Raw genomic sequence first — 17,438 nt, 5'->3', positions numbered from 1 at the left:
TGTTTTAAACAAATAATGTTTATGTCCCTGTTGCCTGGTTCCTAAGTACAATTGTTTACTGAAAATTCTATATGAATTCCTAAGGTATTAAATGTAAAGAATAGACCATCATGAATTCATCTGACCAAATTGCTTTGGGATCCCTCCCTTTCCTCCCTGCCATGGAGCCATCCCTTCTTCAGCCTGGAAGGGACCACCATCTGAGGCTGCAGACATATAGAATAAGGATGGTATGAGGAGTATCTCCTGTCAGTCACTGCTCCCCAGCTTTAGTTTCACAAATAAAGTGATAGGACTCCTATTCCTAGTTGGTTGGTCTTTATAGCCTTATTATTGTACTTAGTGTTGGTTCCCAACACATGCCTCTGCCCCCTGCATTCAGGCCCATGTAGGACTCTGGAGGCTGTACTTTGGCATTGTAACAGAGACTTTCAGAACCAAAGGTCCCTGGCTTTTCTTGTTTACAAACTGCCCCTTGAGGCCAGCATCTGAACTGACTCTGGGGAACTGGATAAGGAAAAGGACCACTGCTCACAGTCTTCCTAGCCTTTGTAAATCCAAGTTCTGCCATTCCTACCAGTCCAGTCTTGCTGCTTTTTTTTCCTTCCCTTTGGGTTTATGCACTATTTGGGGAACAGGTTTTTCTATGCGGGAGCCACTTTTTATAAGTGGTAAGTTGAGGTTTTTCAGGGAGCCCTATTTGGTGCCTCCTCCCTTTTTATCTTCCCTCAATCTCTGCAAGCAGCTCTGGCTCCCATCATCTCCTGGGATGGCAGAGCACTGGCACCCCTCACTCTTTGCCCCAGGACTATAAAGCCTCTTAGTGGAAGGGGGCCCTGGAGTTCTCTCGCATGCCTCAAAGTATGGGTGAGGTATGAGTGTGCAAGTTTGGTGGAGGACAGGGTGAGGTAGGGAGAACTCATTGTCCCTTGGAGCTTGATTAAGAAGGGGTAGGCTTAGGGCTTGGAAAGTGCTGCTTCTGGCAAGTTTGGAGATTTTCAAATAAAGTGTTGTTTATTGGTGGTTTAAAAAAAAAACAGACATCACAGTTGGGGCTCCATCAAAGAAGCTATATTTAAAAAATAGGTCACAGACTAAATCTTCAAGGAAGTGAGGTTTGTGTGACAGAGATGAAGATGGCAATCATACCTGAGGTGAAGAACAATGTGAAAGGCAATGCAAGGAACAACTCAGGGTATGTGGAAAGGATGAACCAACATGAATGTATCCAAGAGAGACAATGTCTAGTGGGCAGTATGTAATCTCATAAGTTGCACAAACCTAGATCTTCTCCTTGCCCAGTTTATTTTAATTAGTCTTGATCTCTGCCTTGGTGTAACCTGTTTAGAGTGTTTATGATGAATATGAGTCCTCCATCCTATTTGACATGGTAGACTTTGGAAAAGGAGATATCTTTATAACAATGATAACTAGATGAAACTGGTGATGGGTTCGGTTTTTTTTTTTTTAAGCTTACGACAGTATTGAAAGAGGAAGCAAATCTGTATTGTCAGCTCAGGCCACAGCTAGAGCTAGTCATTTCTTGACAGATGAAACCATTTCTCAGAAAACATGTGTTTAAGGGTGGGAGGTAAGGGAATCTTCGTCAGAAATTTGTTTAGTTTTTATACAACTTGTAAGGCACAGTTCTATTTGAGTCTGCATTTCTTCATGCACTCAGTGACAAGAATTAAGGGTATGTTCTGGATAGTTCTGCTCTTGGTGTTATTAGATGTTGAGAAATAAGATTTCCTGTGAAGTGTGGTTTGATGCTTTTGTGGCATATCATGCAATATAATTTGAACTATCTTCACTTTTCTTCCTTTGTTGGATCCTTTAAAAGATAGGAAAAAGGAAGATAACCATATACTTAAATAATGATAAAATACTGTGGGCCTTGGGACTTATGTATAGCCCAGAGATCATACGACTCTGTCATTTCGATCATTTCATTTCAGAGGTTCCTGGGCAGAGTAAAGAATGGGAGAGAAGAAAGCATATAACTTTGGGGGGGGAGGCATAGGGGGTGTTGTTGTGTTTTTTTCTTTGTTTTTTTCTAATTCAGGAGGCACAAGTTTGGTTTGGAATGAACACTTCATAGATTTGGGGCTGACTGATAGTAATGGGTCAGAGAAAGCAGACATTTGACTCACAGGTTGAAAGGGGACAACAGTGTCTACTCACAGATATTTTAAACCATGCATTATGCGACTCTTATTTGGAGAAGAGGCACTGTTCCTTTTTGTTATCTTTGCTAGAGAATATAAATCATAAAGTCATAATTTCTCATAAGAAAAGTTTCTCAAATATGTGTACTTAATGTCTTTGTAGATAGTTTTAAAGTCATATGTTTAATACCAGAATTTCTCTTAAGCTTTTTTCTACATAAATTGTCTTATGGATAAAAAGTTATATATACTTTTAAGTTTTTATTAATCTCCTTAATAGAACATAAGAATTAAAATAAATATCTAATGATGTAGGTATATTTCAAAGCTTTGTTTTTAATCAGTCTTGAAGAAAAAAATGCAGGTTTAGCCAACATCAGTGGAAAGTTATAAATAGCCATTCAGTTTTCCAAAGGATTGACTTCTTTGTCTTCTCTAACAGAATATTTTCTTAAAAAATTTTTTTCTCTTTGCTTCTGCTGACTCTATATCAGTAAATGTTAGAGGGAAGCAGGGCCACTGCCTAGAGCGAGCGAGGCTCTGCAGGACCCTTGGTGCCTTTCAGGTAGCCCCTGCTCCCCATTGGTCAGACAGACACCTGAGGATCTAAGGAATAGATCTGTGTTTTAATGGTATGTGACTCTGGTGTTTTTAATGAATTGAAGTGACACCTGGTATAGATGCTAAAGCTAGAGGAAAAATAACAGTCTTGAGGGCAGGGTGTCATGTACTTAAAAAAAAACAGGCCACTGAAGTTCTTTCTCTGGGTCTTTTCCCCTCCAAGCTGTGGAAGGTCCTGGGACAGTGACATGCAGGATAACCAAATTCCCAGCACCCTCAAAAAGAACCTTCCCAGTTTTTATGTATTCTTGCTTCCGTTGGCCAAATTGTTTTTGTTGTTGTGCAATATATACGATTAACCTCTGGGGCTTGTGTTCTTTTTGTGATTATAACATGTGGAAATGCTTTCCCTTGCTGTTATATTTTAGTGGATCTTCAATTTTAGAAATCATGTAATATTCTAAAAGCATGCATTATTCTCCTGATGTGTGGTATCTAGGAGATAACACAGTCTTTATTTTTTATTAATTAGGTAGCCAACCTTTTTGCTAGCTATCATAATATAACAGTTAACGGGTGACTAAACTGTTTAAAAAAAAGTGACTGTCTAAAAAAAGTGCTTGCTGACATCATCTTTCCGAGAACACTTGTGTAAGTGATTTAGTATAACAAGATTTTAGTTTTTCTTGTTGGCAAATGACATGTAATATTTACAGAGGTCTTGGGTTCAGTCCAGCAAAAACATTTCAAATAAATTGATGTTTGAAACTAAAGCTATTTAATGTTTTCTTTCATGTGGACATACTATAAGTAGTTTTTTTGTTTTGTTTTGTTTAAAAATAGGAAGAGAATGAATGTTTAGTATAGATTTCATTGGAAACACTTTATAATAGAATATATCCTCCAGAGTGAAAGATCAAATATGTATTCAGTTTATGTCAGTTATAGGCTTCTGACATTTGTATATTTAGGATTCTAAATTAATGTTAATTTTGTTCTTATTTCTATGTCATGCTTCTCTTCCCCATTTAAATGATACAAGGTGTAATGTTTTGTACTCAACATGTAAATTAGCTTAAATTCTAAATCTGTGAGATTTTTTACTTTTGAAAACTAAAAGTATACCTAAATTATTATAATGCAACCTAAGTAATAAAGCATCTTTAGCTGTCTTTGAAAGAATTGGAATATTGCAACTGTATTTGGATATTTTTAGCATTTAATCTGAATATAGTTGAGTGCTAAAAATTACTTAAATATACAGTAGACCCCCTTTTTTGTGATTTTAGTTACTTATGGTCAGCCTGGTTCTGAAAATATTAAATGGACAGTTATAGAAAGAAGCTGTTCATAAGTTTTAAATTGTATGCCCTCTTCAGTAGCTTGATGAAATTCCATCCATTTCATTCTACCTGGGACAGACTCATCCATTTTTCCAGCATCTTCACACTGTAGATGCTATCTGTCCTTTAGTCATTTGGTAGCCCTCTGGGTTATCAGAGAGACACCACATTTATATAACTTTTATTACAGTATATAGTTATAATTGTTCTATTTATTATTAGTTATTATTATTCATCTCTCACTGTGCCTAATTTATCATTTAAAGTTTATCATATATACGTATAAGAAAAAACATAACATACAGAGGGTTCAGTACTAGCTATAGTTTCAGGCATCCACTGGGGTCTTGCAGTATATTCCCAACAGATAAGTGGGGACTACAGTAGTTGAATACAGGACTATTGAGGAATGAAGAAAATAAGATGTAGTTACTGTGGAAATTTAGTCTCATCTATTTGAGGCCAGTTCCGCTCCCCACCCCCCTTGTTTTGTAGGTAGCCCTATTAGGTCATAGGCACCAAGAATCTAAATATTTCTTTTACTTTTAGGAAGGCAGGTGCTTTATTCTTTTTATTGTATTTTACATTTTGCACAATTTTTTCTTTTTTTTAAGATTTTTTATTTATTTATCTTTAGAGGGGAAGGGAAGGAGAGAGGGAGAGAAATATCAGTGTATGGTTGCCTCTCGTGCGTCACCTGCTGGGAACTAGCCTGCAACTCAAGCATGTGCCCTGACTGGGAATCGAACTGCTATCCTCTGGTTCCCAGGCCCGAGCTCAATCCACTGAGCTGCACCAGCCACGGCTGGACAGTTTTTCTAGTTATAATAGTTAATCTGCAAACAAAAGTTCTTCCCTTCCAACACCACAGTAACAAACAGAATTACATTTTTGTACTTCCTTTATTATTTATATATTTTAAAGACTTTATTAATTTTCTTTTGGGGGTGGGGGAGAAAGAAAGAGAGGGAGAGAGACATCAATGTGCTGTACTTCCTTTTTTAAAAAGGGAGGTAATTTACCGTGTCTGGTGTGGTTCAATGGATTGAGTGCTAGCCTACGAACCAACTGGTCTCAGGTTCGATTCCCAGTCTAGGGCACACACCTGGTTTGTAGGACAGGTCCCCAGTAGGGGGTGCATGAGAGGCAACCACACATTGAATTTTGTCTCCTTTGCTTTCTCCCTCCCTTCCCCTCTCTGAAAATAAATAATTTTAAGTTTAAAAAATTTTAAAAAAAGGAATAACTTGAGTTTTGGCTCCACTTCCCTGTGGTACTGCCATATTTTTCAGACTATAAGACACACCCCACCCCCATTTGGAAGGAATAATGGTTGTTAATGCTGCTGTTGAGTTCTGTTTACATTTATGTTGGTGGAATATTATGTTACTTATGTTATTGAATATTTTACCACATTTTTTTGCTTCAAAAATTTTTTTCTATTTTTCTTCCTTAAAATCTAGGTGTATCTTATGGTCCAAAAAATGTGGGTAATTTGTCCATTTTGTTTCTCTATCATTTTATTATTTTTTAATTTTATTTTTTAATTACAGTTCACATTCAATATTATTTTGTGCTGTTTCAGGTGTACAACACAGTAGTTAGACAATCACATATTTTACAAAATGTTCCCCCTGATATTTCCAGTACCACCTGGCACTATACATAGTTATTACTATGTTATCGACTATATTCCCTATGCTGTACTTTACATCCCCATGACTATTTTGTAACTACCAATTTGTATTTTTTTGAATAGTTAATTTTTTATTGTATTTTTTCCATTACCATTTATCCCTCCTATACCCTCTTCCACATGCACCCACCCTTCCCCCCACCCCCACCAATTTGTTCTTCTTAATCCCTTCACCCTTTTCACCTACCCCCCTAACCTCCCTCTGCTCTGGCAACTATCAGTCTGTTCTCTTTACCTGTGAGTCTGTTTCTATTTTGTTTATTTGTTTATTTTATTCTTTAGATACCACATATAAGTGAAATCATCTGGTATTTTTGCCTTTCTGTGATGTATTTCACTTAGCATAATACCCTCTAGATCAGTGATTTTCAATATTTCTTATCTCATGGCACACATAAACTAATACAAAAACTCTGTGGCACACCAAAAAAGACATATTTTTGCCACTTCAACAAAATAAAATAGATATAATCTTGATTCATTCACACTGGATGGCAGTTGTGTTGGCTGTTGTCATTTTTATATTTGACAGTCTAAGGGAAAAGAGGTCAGTGCCCTGATTAGATAATCAAGTATTGCATGTTTTAGAAATTCTTACAGCACACCAATTGAAAACTGTCATTCTAGGTCCATCATGCTGTTGGAAATGGTAAGATTTCATTCTTTTTATTATAGCCAAGTAATATTCCATTATGTATACAAGGTCTGTCTAGAAAAAGTCCAGCCATTGTTAATATAATAAAAATGGTTTGTGCGACATCAGTGTAACCTGGCAGCCAAGGAGACTGGACTGGAATGTGCATGTATGAACAGTGATGACTTCACTGTGCTACTCAATGGGGGCGGCAGATGCCATTGAGCTAGCATGTGTATTATGTGGCTGTCACATTCACAATGACTGCAAGTAGAGCAATGAATCTGCAACAAATTTGTGTTGAGCTTGAACATTTCTCTGTGGAAACTATTTGGATGATTCAGAAGGCTGCAGCTATGGGCAACTGGTGATTGGCAGCTTCATCACGACAATGCATCTGCTCATGTATCAAGTCTCCTGCAGTTTTTTGCAAAAAAAACAAATCACTTAGGTAAGTCAGCCCCCTAAAGCTCAGATGTGGCACCCTGCGACTTCTGGCTTTTCCCAAAACTAAAATCACCTTTGAAAGGGAAGAGATTTCAGACCACCAGTGAGATTCAGGAAAATACGATGGGACAGCTAGTGGCAACTGGGAGAACTGTGTGAGGTCCCATGGTGCCTACTGTAAAGGGTACTGAAGCATCATTGTCCTAGGTACAATGTTTCTTGTGTCTTGTATCTTCTTCAATGAACATCTCTACTTTTCGTATTACATGGCTGGATACCTTCTGGACAGACCTTATTGTATGTACTACCTCTTCTTTATCCACTCATGTATTGGTGGGCACTTGGGTTGCTTCCATACCTCGCTGTTGTAAATGACGCTGCAGTGACTTTAGGAGTGTATATATTCTTTCATATTAGTGTTTTAGATTTCTTCAAATATATACCCTGAATTTGAATTACTTACTCATAAGGTGGTTCTGTTTTTAATTTTTTGAGGAATTTTTGTACTGATTTTCAAAGTGACTGCACCATTCTACATTCCCACCAACACTGCTTAAGGGTTTCCTTTTGTCTACATCCTTACCAATATTTGTTGCTTATTAATTTATTGATGATAGCTATTCTGACAGATATGAGGTTGATATCTCATTGTTTAAATTAATATCTCTCTGACAGTTAGTAATGCTGAGCATCTTTATTTGTCTGATGACCATCTGTATATTTTCTTGGGAGTAGTATCCATTCAGGCTCTCTGCCCATTTTTTAAATTGGATTGTTAGTGTTTTGGTGCTTAGGATTATGAGTTCTTTACAAATTTTGGATGTTACCCCTTATGAGATGTATCATTGGTGAACATCTTCTCCCACTGAATAGGTTGTCTTCTTGTTTTATTGATGGTTTCCTTTGTTGTGCAAAACTGTTTTGTTTGATGTTTTCCAATTTGTTTTTTTCCTTTTGTTTCCCTTGCCTGGGGAGATACAGCAGAAAAAAATATGCCTAAGAGAAGTGTCCGAGATTTTACTGCCTATATTTTTTTTCTAGAAGTTTAGTGGTTTCAAGTCTTAACATTTAAGTCTTTACTTCATTGTGACTTTATTCTTATATGGTAAAACAAGGTGGGCTAGTTTCATTTTTCTTTTTTGCATCTATCTTTCCAGTTTTACCAGAACCATTTATACCATCTTTACTCCTTTCTACTTTCTTGCCTCCTTTGTCAAAGATTAATTGACCATATAGGAGTGGGTTTATTTCTGTGCTCTGTTTTATTCCATTCATCCGTAATATATATCTGTTTTTATGCTAATATGGTGCTATTTTGATTACTGTTGCCTTATAGTATATACTTTGATACTAAGTAGCATGAGACCTCCAACTTTCTTTTCCCCAAGAATTCTGTGGCTATTCATGGTGTTTTGTGGTTCCATATAAATTTGTGCACTATTTGTGCTAGTTCTGTGATATACACCATTGGTATCTTGATAGGAATTGCATTGAATCTATACATTGATTTCCGTAATGTGAACATTTTAATGATGTTAATTCTTCTTATCCATGAGCATGGTATATGATTTCTTTTATTTGTATCTTCGGTGTCTTACAGGGTTTTTTGTTTGTTTGTTTGTTTTTAACTTACTTAATTATTGTTCAACTACAGTTTTCTGTCTTTTACTCACATCCTAGCCCACCCGCCCCAGTGCTCCCCACCTCCCTCCCATTTCTACCCCCCTTAGTTGTTGTTGTCCATGTATCTTTTATACTGGTTCCTGTAAATCCTCCCCCTTTTTTCCCTGAAATTCCCTCCCCTCACCCCTCTGGTCACTGTCCACCTGTTCTCTATTTCACTGTCTTGGTTATATTTTGCTTGCTTGTTTGTTTTGTTGTTTTAGATTCCTGTTAAAGGTGAGATCATATGGTCTTTCACCACTTACCTGGCTTATTTTGACTACATGAAATAAGTTATCAGCATGATGCTTTCCAGTTCCAACCATGATGTTGAAAAGGGTAGGAGCTCCTTCTTTCTTTCCGCTGCATAGAATTCCATTGTATATATGTACCATAGTTTTTTGATCCATTCATTTACTTCTGGGCACCTAGGTTGCTTCCCTCTCTTGGCTATTGTAAACTGTGCTGCTATAAACATTGGGGTGCACAGGTTCCTTTGGACTGGTGTTTCAGGGTTCCCAGGATATAATTTTAGCAGTGGAATCGCTGGGTCAAAAGATGGATCCATTTTTAGTTTTATGAGAAAACTCCATACTGTTTTCCATAGTGGTTGTACCAGTCTGCAATCCCACCAACAATGGATTAGGGTGCCCTTTTCTCCACAACCTCTCCAACACTGGTTGTTTGTTGCTTTGTTTATGATGGCCATTCTGACTGGTGTAAGGTAGTATCTCATTGTGGTTTTCATTTGCATCTCTCTGATAGCTACCGACATTGAGCATCTTTTCATGTGTCTCTGGATGTTCTGTATGTCCTCCTTGGAGAAGTGTCTGTTCAAGTCCTTTGCCCACTTTTTAATTGGGTTGCTTGTCTTCTTAGAGTGAAGTCGTGTAAGTTCTTTGTATATTTTGGAGATTAAACCTTTTTCTGAGGTATCATTGGCAAATATGTTTTCCCATACAGTTGGTTCTTTTTTTGTTTTAATACTGTTTTCTTTAGCCATGCAAAATCTTTTAATTTTGATGAGAGCCCATTTGTTTATTCTTTCCTTAATATCCCTTACTCTAGGGGACATATCAGTAAAAATGTTGCTGCATGAAATATCTGAGATTTTTCTGCCAATGTTCTCCTCTAGGACTTTAATGGTGTCATGGCTTATATTTAAGTCTTTTATCCACCTTGGATTTCTTTTTGTGTATGGTGTAAGTTGATGTTCAAGTTTCATTTTTTTGCACATAGCTGTCCAATTCTCCTAACACCAATTGTTGAAGAAGCTATTTTTAGTCCATTTTATGTTGCTACCCCCTTTGTCAAATATTGATTGATCATAGAGACTTGGGTTTATTTCTGGGTTCTTTGTTCTGTTCTATTGGTGTATATGCCTTTTTTTATGCCAGTGTCAGGCTGTTTTGATTACAGTGGCCTTGTTATACAGTTTGGTATCAGGTATTGTGATCCTTCCTACTTTGTCCTACTTTCTCAAAATTGCATCTGCTATTCGGGGTCATTTATGGTTCCATCTAAATTTTTGAAGTGTTTGTTCTATGTCTGTGAAATATGTCATTGGTACTTTAATAGGTATTGCATTGAATCTGTATATTGCTTTGGGTAATATGGACATTTAAATGATGTTAATTCTTTCAATCCATGAATATGGTATATGTTTCCATTTGTTGGTGTCTTCCTTGATTTCTTTCTTCAGTGTTGTATAGTTTTCTGCATACAGGTCTTTTTCCTCCTTGGTTAGGTTTATTCCTAGGTATTTTACTTTTTTTCTTGCTATATCGAATGGGATTTTTTTCTTGATTCCTGCTTCTGCTGTTTCATTGTTGGTATACAAAAATGCTTTTGATTTCTGGATATTGACTTTGTATCCCACTGTTTTGCCAAATTCATTTATTAGGTTGAGCAGTCTTTGGGTAGAGTCTATAGGATTTTCCATGAACACTATCATGTCATCTGCAAACAGTGACGGTTTCGATTCTTCCTTTCCGATTTGGATGCCTTTTATTATCTTTTCTTGCCTGATCGCTGTGGCTAAAACTTCCAATACTATATTGAATAGAAGTGGTGAAAGTGGACAACCTTGTCTTGTTCCTGATCTTAGTGGGAGAGATTTTAGTTTTTGCCCATTGAGTATGATGTTGGCTATAGGTCTCTCATATATGGCCTTTATTATAATGAAGAATGCTCCCTCTCTTCCCACTTTGCTGAGTGTTTTTTAATCATAAATGGTGTTATACCTTATCAAAAGCTTTTCCCACCTCTATTGATATGATCATGTGATTTTTGTCTTTGCTTTTGTTTATGTGATGTATTACTACATTTACTGATTTGCGAATATTGAACCATCCTTGCATCCCTGGGATGAATCCCACTTGACCATGGTGTGTGATTTCTTTAATGTATTGTTGGATGCGGTTTGCCAATATTTTGTTGAGGATTTTAGAGTCTATGTTCACCAGTGATACCGGCCTGAAATTTTCTTTCTTTGTTGTATCTCTATCTGGTTTTGGAATTAGGATGATGCTGGCTTCATAAAAAGAATTTGGGAGATTTCCATCATTTTGGATTTTTTGGAATAGTCTGTGAAGAATAGGGGTTAGCTCTTCCTTAAATGCTTTGTAGAGTTCTCCTGTGAAACCATCTGTTCCAGGGCTTTTGTTTGTTGGGAGTTTTCTGATTACTGCTTCAATGTCATCTGCTACTATTGGTCTGTTCAAGCTTTCTGCTTTTTCTTCATGGAGTTTCGGAAGATTATATTTTTCTAGAAATTCGTCCATTTCCCCTAGGTTTTCAAATTTCTTGGCATACTAGTTCTTCATAGTAATTTCTTACAATCCTTCTGTGATGTCCATTGTCATCTCTCCTCTTTCATTTCTGATTGTGTTTATTTGGGTCCTGTCTTGTCTTTTCTTGATGAGCCTGCTTAAAGGATTGTCTGTTTTGGTTATCTTTTCAAAATACCAGCTCCTGTATTCATTGATCCTTAGAATTGTGCTTTTAGTGTCTATGTCATTTAGTTTTGCTCTGATCTTGGTTATTTCCTTCCTTGTGCTTGCTTCGGGCTGTCTTTGTTGTTGTTCCTTGATTTCTTGGAGGCGTGGGGTTAGGTTGTTTGTTTGAAATGTTTCTATCTTTTTTAGGTAGACCTGTATTGCAGTGAACTTCTTTCTCAGGACTGTCTTCGCTGTGTCCCATAACTTTTGGGTTGTTGTGAGTTCATTTTCATTTGTTTTCAGAAACTTTCTGATTTCTTCATTGATCTCATTCTTGACCCATTCATTGTTTAATAGCATGCTATTCAATCTCCATGATTTTGAGTGTTTTGGGTCTCTTCCCTTGGGGTTGGTTTCCAGTTTCACCTGTGGTTGGAGAAGATGCTTGGTATGATTTCAGTTTTCTTAAATTTGTTGAGGCTCGTTTTGTGTCCTATCATGTGGTCTATCTTTGAGAATGTTCCATGTGCATTTGAAAAGAATGTGTACTTAGCTTTTTTGGAATGAAGGGCTCTATATGTATCAGTTAAGTCCATTTCATCTAGGGTGTTGTTTAATGCCGCAATATCTTTGTTGATATTTTGTTTGGAAGATCTGTCCATTTTTGACGGCGGGATGTTCAAATTCCCTACTCTAATTGTGTTGCTGTCAATATATTTCTTGAAGTCCTCTAAGATCATCTTTATATATTTGGGTGCTCCTATGCTGGGTGCATATATATTTAAGATGTTAATGTCTTCTTGGTGGATTCTTCCCTTGAGTATTATGAAGTGGCCTTCTGGGTCTCTCTTTTTTTTTACATTTTAGATTTTTTTTATCTTTAGAAGGGAAGGGAAAGAGACAGGGACAGAAATATCTATGTATGGTTTCTACTCATACGTCCCATCCTGGGAACTGGCCCCTGCTGGGAACTGGCTTGCCACCCAGGCATGTGCCCTGACTGGGATTGGAACCAGTCTTTTGGTTCACATGCCCGTGCTCAATCCACTGAGCTACACCAGCCAGGGCTTCTGGGTCTCTTTTTATGGCCCCTATTTTGAAGTCTATTTTGTCTGATATGAATATTGCTACCTCGCCTTTTTTCCCTGGCCGTTTACTTTGTTTCCAGCCCTCACATTTAGTCTTTGTAGGTCTTTTGTCTTGAGGTTCATCTCTTGTAGGCAGCATATGTGTGGGTCATGCTTTCTTATCCATTCAGCTGTTGTATGTCTTTTTACTGGAGCATTTAATCCATTTATGTTTAAGGTTATTATTGATAGGTACTTATTCACTGCCATTTTTATACCTGTGTTTCTCCTTGTCTCTCTCTTTTCCTTCCTTTCCTTAAAGCAGTCCTTTTCGTATATCTTGCAGAACTGGTTTGGTGGAGGCGTATTCTTTTAGACTTCTTTTGTCTTGGAAGCTCTTTATTTGGCCTTCTATCTTGATTGGGAGCCTTTCTGAGTAAAGTAACCTTGGTTGCAGGCCTCTAGTTCTCAATACTTGGAATATTTCTTGCCATTCTCTTCTTGCTTGGAGCATTTCTATTGAGAAGTCAACAGCTACCTTATTGGGGCTCCCTTGTATGTTACTTCCTTTTTCTCCTTTGCTGCCTTTAAGATTCTCTCTTTGTCTTGGAATTTTGCCATTTTAATGATGATGTGTCTTGAAGTGGGCCTGTATGGGTTCCTCTTGATTGGGACTCTCTGTGTTTTCTAGATTTGTGTGACTTTTTCTCTAATCAAATTAGGGAAGTTTACCATCATTACTTTTTCAAATAGATTTTTTATCCCTTGCTCTTCTTCTTCTCCTTCTGGTATCCCTATTATTCAGATATTATTACGTTTCATATTGTCTTGCATTTCTCTTAATCCCTCTATATTCTTTCTAAACCTCTTTGCCTTTTCTTGCTCTTTCTGGGAGTTTTTTTTCTACTTTTTCCTCCAACTCGCTGATCCGATCTTCTGCTTCATTGATCTTGCTTTTGATTCCTTCCACTGTGTTATTCAGTTCAGAAATTGTATTCTTCATTTTTTCTTGGCCCTTGCCAATAATTTCTATTTCTTTTTTCATGTTGATATAGTTTGCAGTGAGTTCATTGTAATTCCCGTGTAGTTTCTGGTAGCTTATTGTGAGCTCTTTGAATTTCCTGAGAACCAGGGCTTTGAAGTCAGTATCTGATAGTTGACTTGCCTCTATTTTATCTAGCATTTTTTCTGAGGCTTCCTCCTTTCTTTTTATTTGGGGATTGTTTCTTTTTCTTCTCATTGTTTGTGAGACTCTTCTTCTTGTTAGCTTCAGCTTCTTAACTTGATTTGTTCTGGCTTCCTGTGTTTATGGTGTGAACTTCTGTGGTATAATACCTGTGAGATTCAGTGGTGTAGTCTCCTTGATCTCCCCAGCTCACTGGTCTTGGGCTGTCATTTACATTTACTGTGACTTTGTCTTTGGGGTTTGGTTGTTTTGGGGTCTTTCTTTTGTGGGTCCTTCCCACCAGCTGGTGAACTGATGGTCCCTCTGTCTACCACCCATTTTAATTTGTTGTGGTGCTGAGAGCAGACTGTGTTGAAGCTAGCTCTTTTGTGTGTACAAGGTTTTGAGGATTCTCTTCTGCTGTTGTTCAGTTGTTTGCACTGGGTAGTTTCTCCACTGTTTAGTTGTAATTCTAGATAGGTCTTGGATTGAGGTTTGTGTGGTTTCCACTTTCTCCTTTACCTTCTTCTATTGTTATCTGTTGGTGGCTCCTTTGTTGTTTGGTTTCCTCTTCCAGTGGGTATCCTGTTGTTCACCACTTCCACCTACTCTTTTGTGTGTGTGTGTGTGTGTGGTCAGTTGGAGGGGAGGGCAAAGTGGTTTATGAGACAGCAGGAGAGTATTCCATGATATTTACAGTAGCAGCCAGTAGAGAAGAGATAGGAGATCCTTTGACTATGTATAGTGATAACCATAATCTTCAACCCAACTAGCTACTTTTAGAAAGGAAGGAAAGAAGATAAGGCTCTTATTGGGGAGGGAAGGCTTGTGATTTGGATCTAGAAAGCAGTGAGATTATAGGAGGTCAAATTCTGAGGTAAGGTGAGAATAAAGGATAGTAAATAGGTGTAGTGTGAGAGAGAATAGAGTTAACCACTACAGTAATATAGTTCAGGAAACAATGGAGTGGGCTAAGATCTGAGAATGGTGTTGTGTAGTATTTACAAGAGTATGGAACATCTAGTATTTACAATAATATTAGAGCAACAGTCATATGACAGAATCTGTGAGATACCAAGAATAGGGAGTATCGGACCTTCAGTAGTGTGCTAATGGAGCACAGGTGAAGTGAGGAAGAGGAAATTAGCAATACGCTATGAATGAGAGGACAGGGGAAACCTTTCAAATGATGCAATATAACCAGCCAAGGTAAAGAAGACTAAACAGAAAGAGGAGGAATACAAAGATACTATTAAAGTAAAAGATTTAACAATAATGAAAAAAAACAATACGAATATGCAGTAACTTGCAGTTTCTCTGCTATAGCAAAATGAAATTTGTCTCTTTGTCTCTACTCTTGGGATGCCCCCTAATTGGATCCAACTCTGGTCTTTTCGCAGTTCCAAGTTTTTTGTCTCACTTGTAGGGGGTGGGGGAAGGCAGTAGAAGGAAGGAAAAAGTGATAAGTTTGGAGAGAAAAAAAGAAGGAAAGGGAAGGAAAAGGTATTGAAAGATAAAACAATAATAATATTAAAAAAATAAAAGATAACTTTAAAAAAAACAAACCCTCTTGTTGGTTTCTAGCTGACCAAACCAGTTTTTCTGTTCTCACTAGCTGCAGCAGGCTGAGGAGTGATTGGTGTGACCTTTCTCCCTTCTTGGTGTACTCAGCCAGTCTCCCAAGATCCAGACCAGCGCCTCTCCCCAGTGCCCCACCCAGGAATCCAGGTCCTCTTCAGAGCACTCTTTCCCTGGGAGTCACCGCCATGGGCTGGAGTGAGCCCTGTGTGCCTGGCCAGGCTTCCCTGGTCCCGCAGGCTTAGGCGGGAACCTTTCCAGTGCTATGGGGGAATGCAAGGCCTTCTGCCCAACCTTGGGATCGCTGCCAGGCTGGGTGGGTAGTAGGCCAAGCAGCTGTCCCAGGAGGATCCCCCAAGCAGTTTACTTTTCAAGAAATTTGTCCCACTCAATCCTGCTGCACAGCTCAGCCCAGTTCTCCAGCCAGATCAGCTACAGTTGGGGTCAGAGCCCAACACTGCTACTCTCAATTCTCCCAAGCCAGCAACCACAGGCTCCATGGGTGATTTAGGCCCTGGTGTTTGCCTCTTCCTGCCCATTCCCCTCTCTGACGCTTCAAACAAACAGGTCCTGCGCCCGGCTGGGTAGGGAGGGAGCTGATGACCTGGCTCTCTCCCAAGGACCCTGCTGCTGGCCCTCTGCTCCCAAAGAGTCCATGGCAGACTCAGCGCCTGGTCCCTGGTGTCCGGAGTGGCGGAGGCAGCAGCCTCGGCCTGCCGCCCCCGTGCTCGTCCCTCAGACCTTATTGACCTGCAGCCGTCTCCTCACCATCTGGTCTTTCAGTATCCACTATAATTTCTGGACTCCTATTCCTATATGCTGGGGCACTGTTGGCTATTTGCTGTGTTCCTCCACAGATCAGCCAGGTTTTTCTCCCTTGTATGGGGGAAAGCGGACTCTTCTCTGTCCTACTCCGCCACCTTCCTCTATAGTTTTTTAACTATAGGTCTTTTACCTTCTTGGTTAAATTTATTCATAGGTATTTGATATATTTGTAAATGGGGTTATTTGCTTAATTCATTATTGGTATATAAATGTAATCAATTTTTAATACATATTTTGTATCTTGGTACTTTACTGAATTCATTTATCAGTTCTAGTACTGTTTTTGTGGAATCTTTAGGGTTCTTTCCTTTCATTTTATAAATACCTAGAACATTAATGGCAAGGTTGAAGTGACAGTTACGGCTTATCATTCTCTTTTTCAGATGATCACAGTCGTGTTAAACTGCAAAATGCTGAAAATGATTATATTAATGCCAGCTTAGTTGAAATAGAAGAGGCGCAAAGGAGTTACATCTTAACACAGGCAAGTGGTATTATGTGAAGCAGATATCTGGCAATGCAGTTTTTGTGAGTGGTCTACTTTAAAATATAGCTAAAAGGATGTTTTGACATTTTTAGAAACGAAACGCTATTTCATTTTTTCTATTTCTTAATAATGAATTGCAGAAATTACAGTATTTTTCAGCTTTGTATATTTAAAATAAAAGTAAAGTTAATTTTAATGTTATACATTTTGTAAAGGAAAAAATTTTAATGAAATGGCTCAGGCCAGTTCTTCAAGGCAAATTATCTTCTTTGCTCTATACTTGATACAAAGCCTTTGTAAATCTTCCATTTCTCTCCAGATAACCTGTATGATAGCCGGAAACTCTTTGATAAGTTCTTCTGTACTCCTCTTGCTAGTACAAGGTTGTCCCAACCCATGGCCCATGGACTACATGTGGCCCAGGATGATCCAACACAAAATCATAAATTTACTTAAAACATTATGAGATTTTGTTTTTCATTAGTATTTGTGTATTTAATGTGTATGGCCCAAGACAACTCTTCTTCTTCCAGAGGGGCCCAGAAATGCCAAAAGTTTGGACACCCCCAAGTATGGACATGTTGTAGATGGTGTCTGGCCTTTCCTCAGGGAAGAATGGGGATGCTGAGACCAAGCACCCATAGGACTCGCTAGAAGAGAGAATAGAGAGCCTGGCAGCTAGTTCCCTTTGGTATTCTGCCCGATTACTTCATGGCACATTGGCCACACTTATATTCCAGTACTGCTTTTCTTTTATTCTGTAATAACAGAAATTATTTCGATTTATCTGCACCAACTACCCTTTGTTTATCAAATAATAGAGACCTTTTTAACAGTAATATAATTACGTCCAGTTAATGGTTTTT

At 38.2% G+C, this 17,438-nt stretch overlaps 1 protein-coding gene across 2 annotated transcripts in view; it reads left to right on the top strand.

Annotated features, from left to right (window-relative positions):
* Nucleotides 1-17,438, top strand: part of PTPN2 (protein tyrosine phosphatase non-receptor type 2) — a 131,542-nt gene that overhangs the window by 57,502 nt on the left and 56,602 nt on the right. For both annotated transcript variants that reach the window (XM_037127303.2, XM_037127301.2), the window contains exon 3: nt 16,469-16,569. In XM_037127303.2, coding sequence (XP_036983198.2) covers nt 16,469-16,569 — 101 coding nt within the window. The remainder of the gene's footprint in view (nt 1-16,468; nt 16,570-17,438) is intronic.

This window comes from Artibeus jamaicensis, unplaced genomic scaffold (genome assembly GCF_021234435.1).
Source record: "Artibeus jamaicensis isolate MK-2021 breed Jamaican fruit bat unplaced genomic scaffold, CSHL_Jam_final contig_511, whole genome shotgun sequence".
Taxonomy (NCBI): Eukaryota; Metazoa; Chordata; class Mammalia; order Chiroptera; family Phyllostomidae; genus Artibeus; species Artibeus jamaicensis.
The sequence above is the reverse complement of the archived record's forward strand: the minus strand, read 5'-3'. Positions and strand labels throughout refer to the sequence as shown.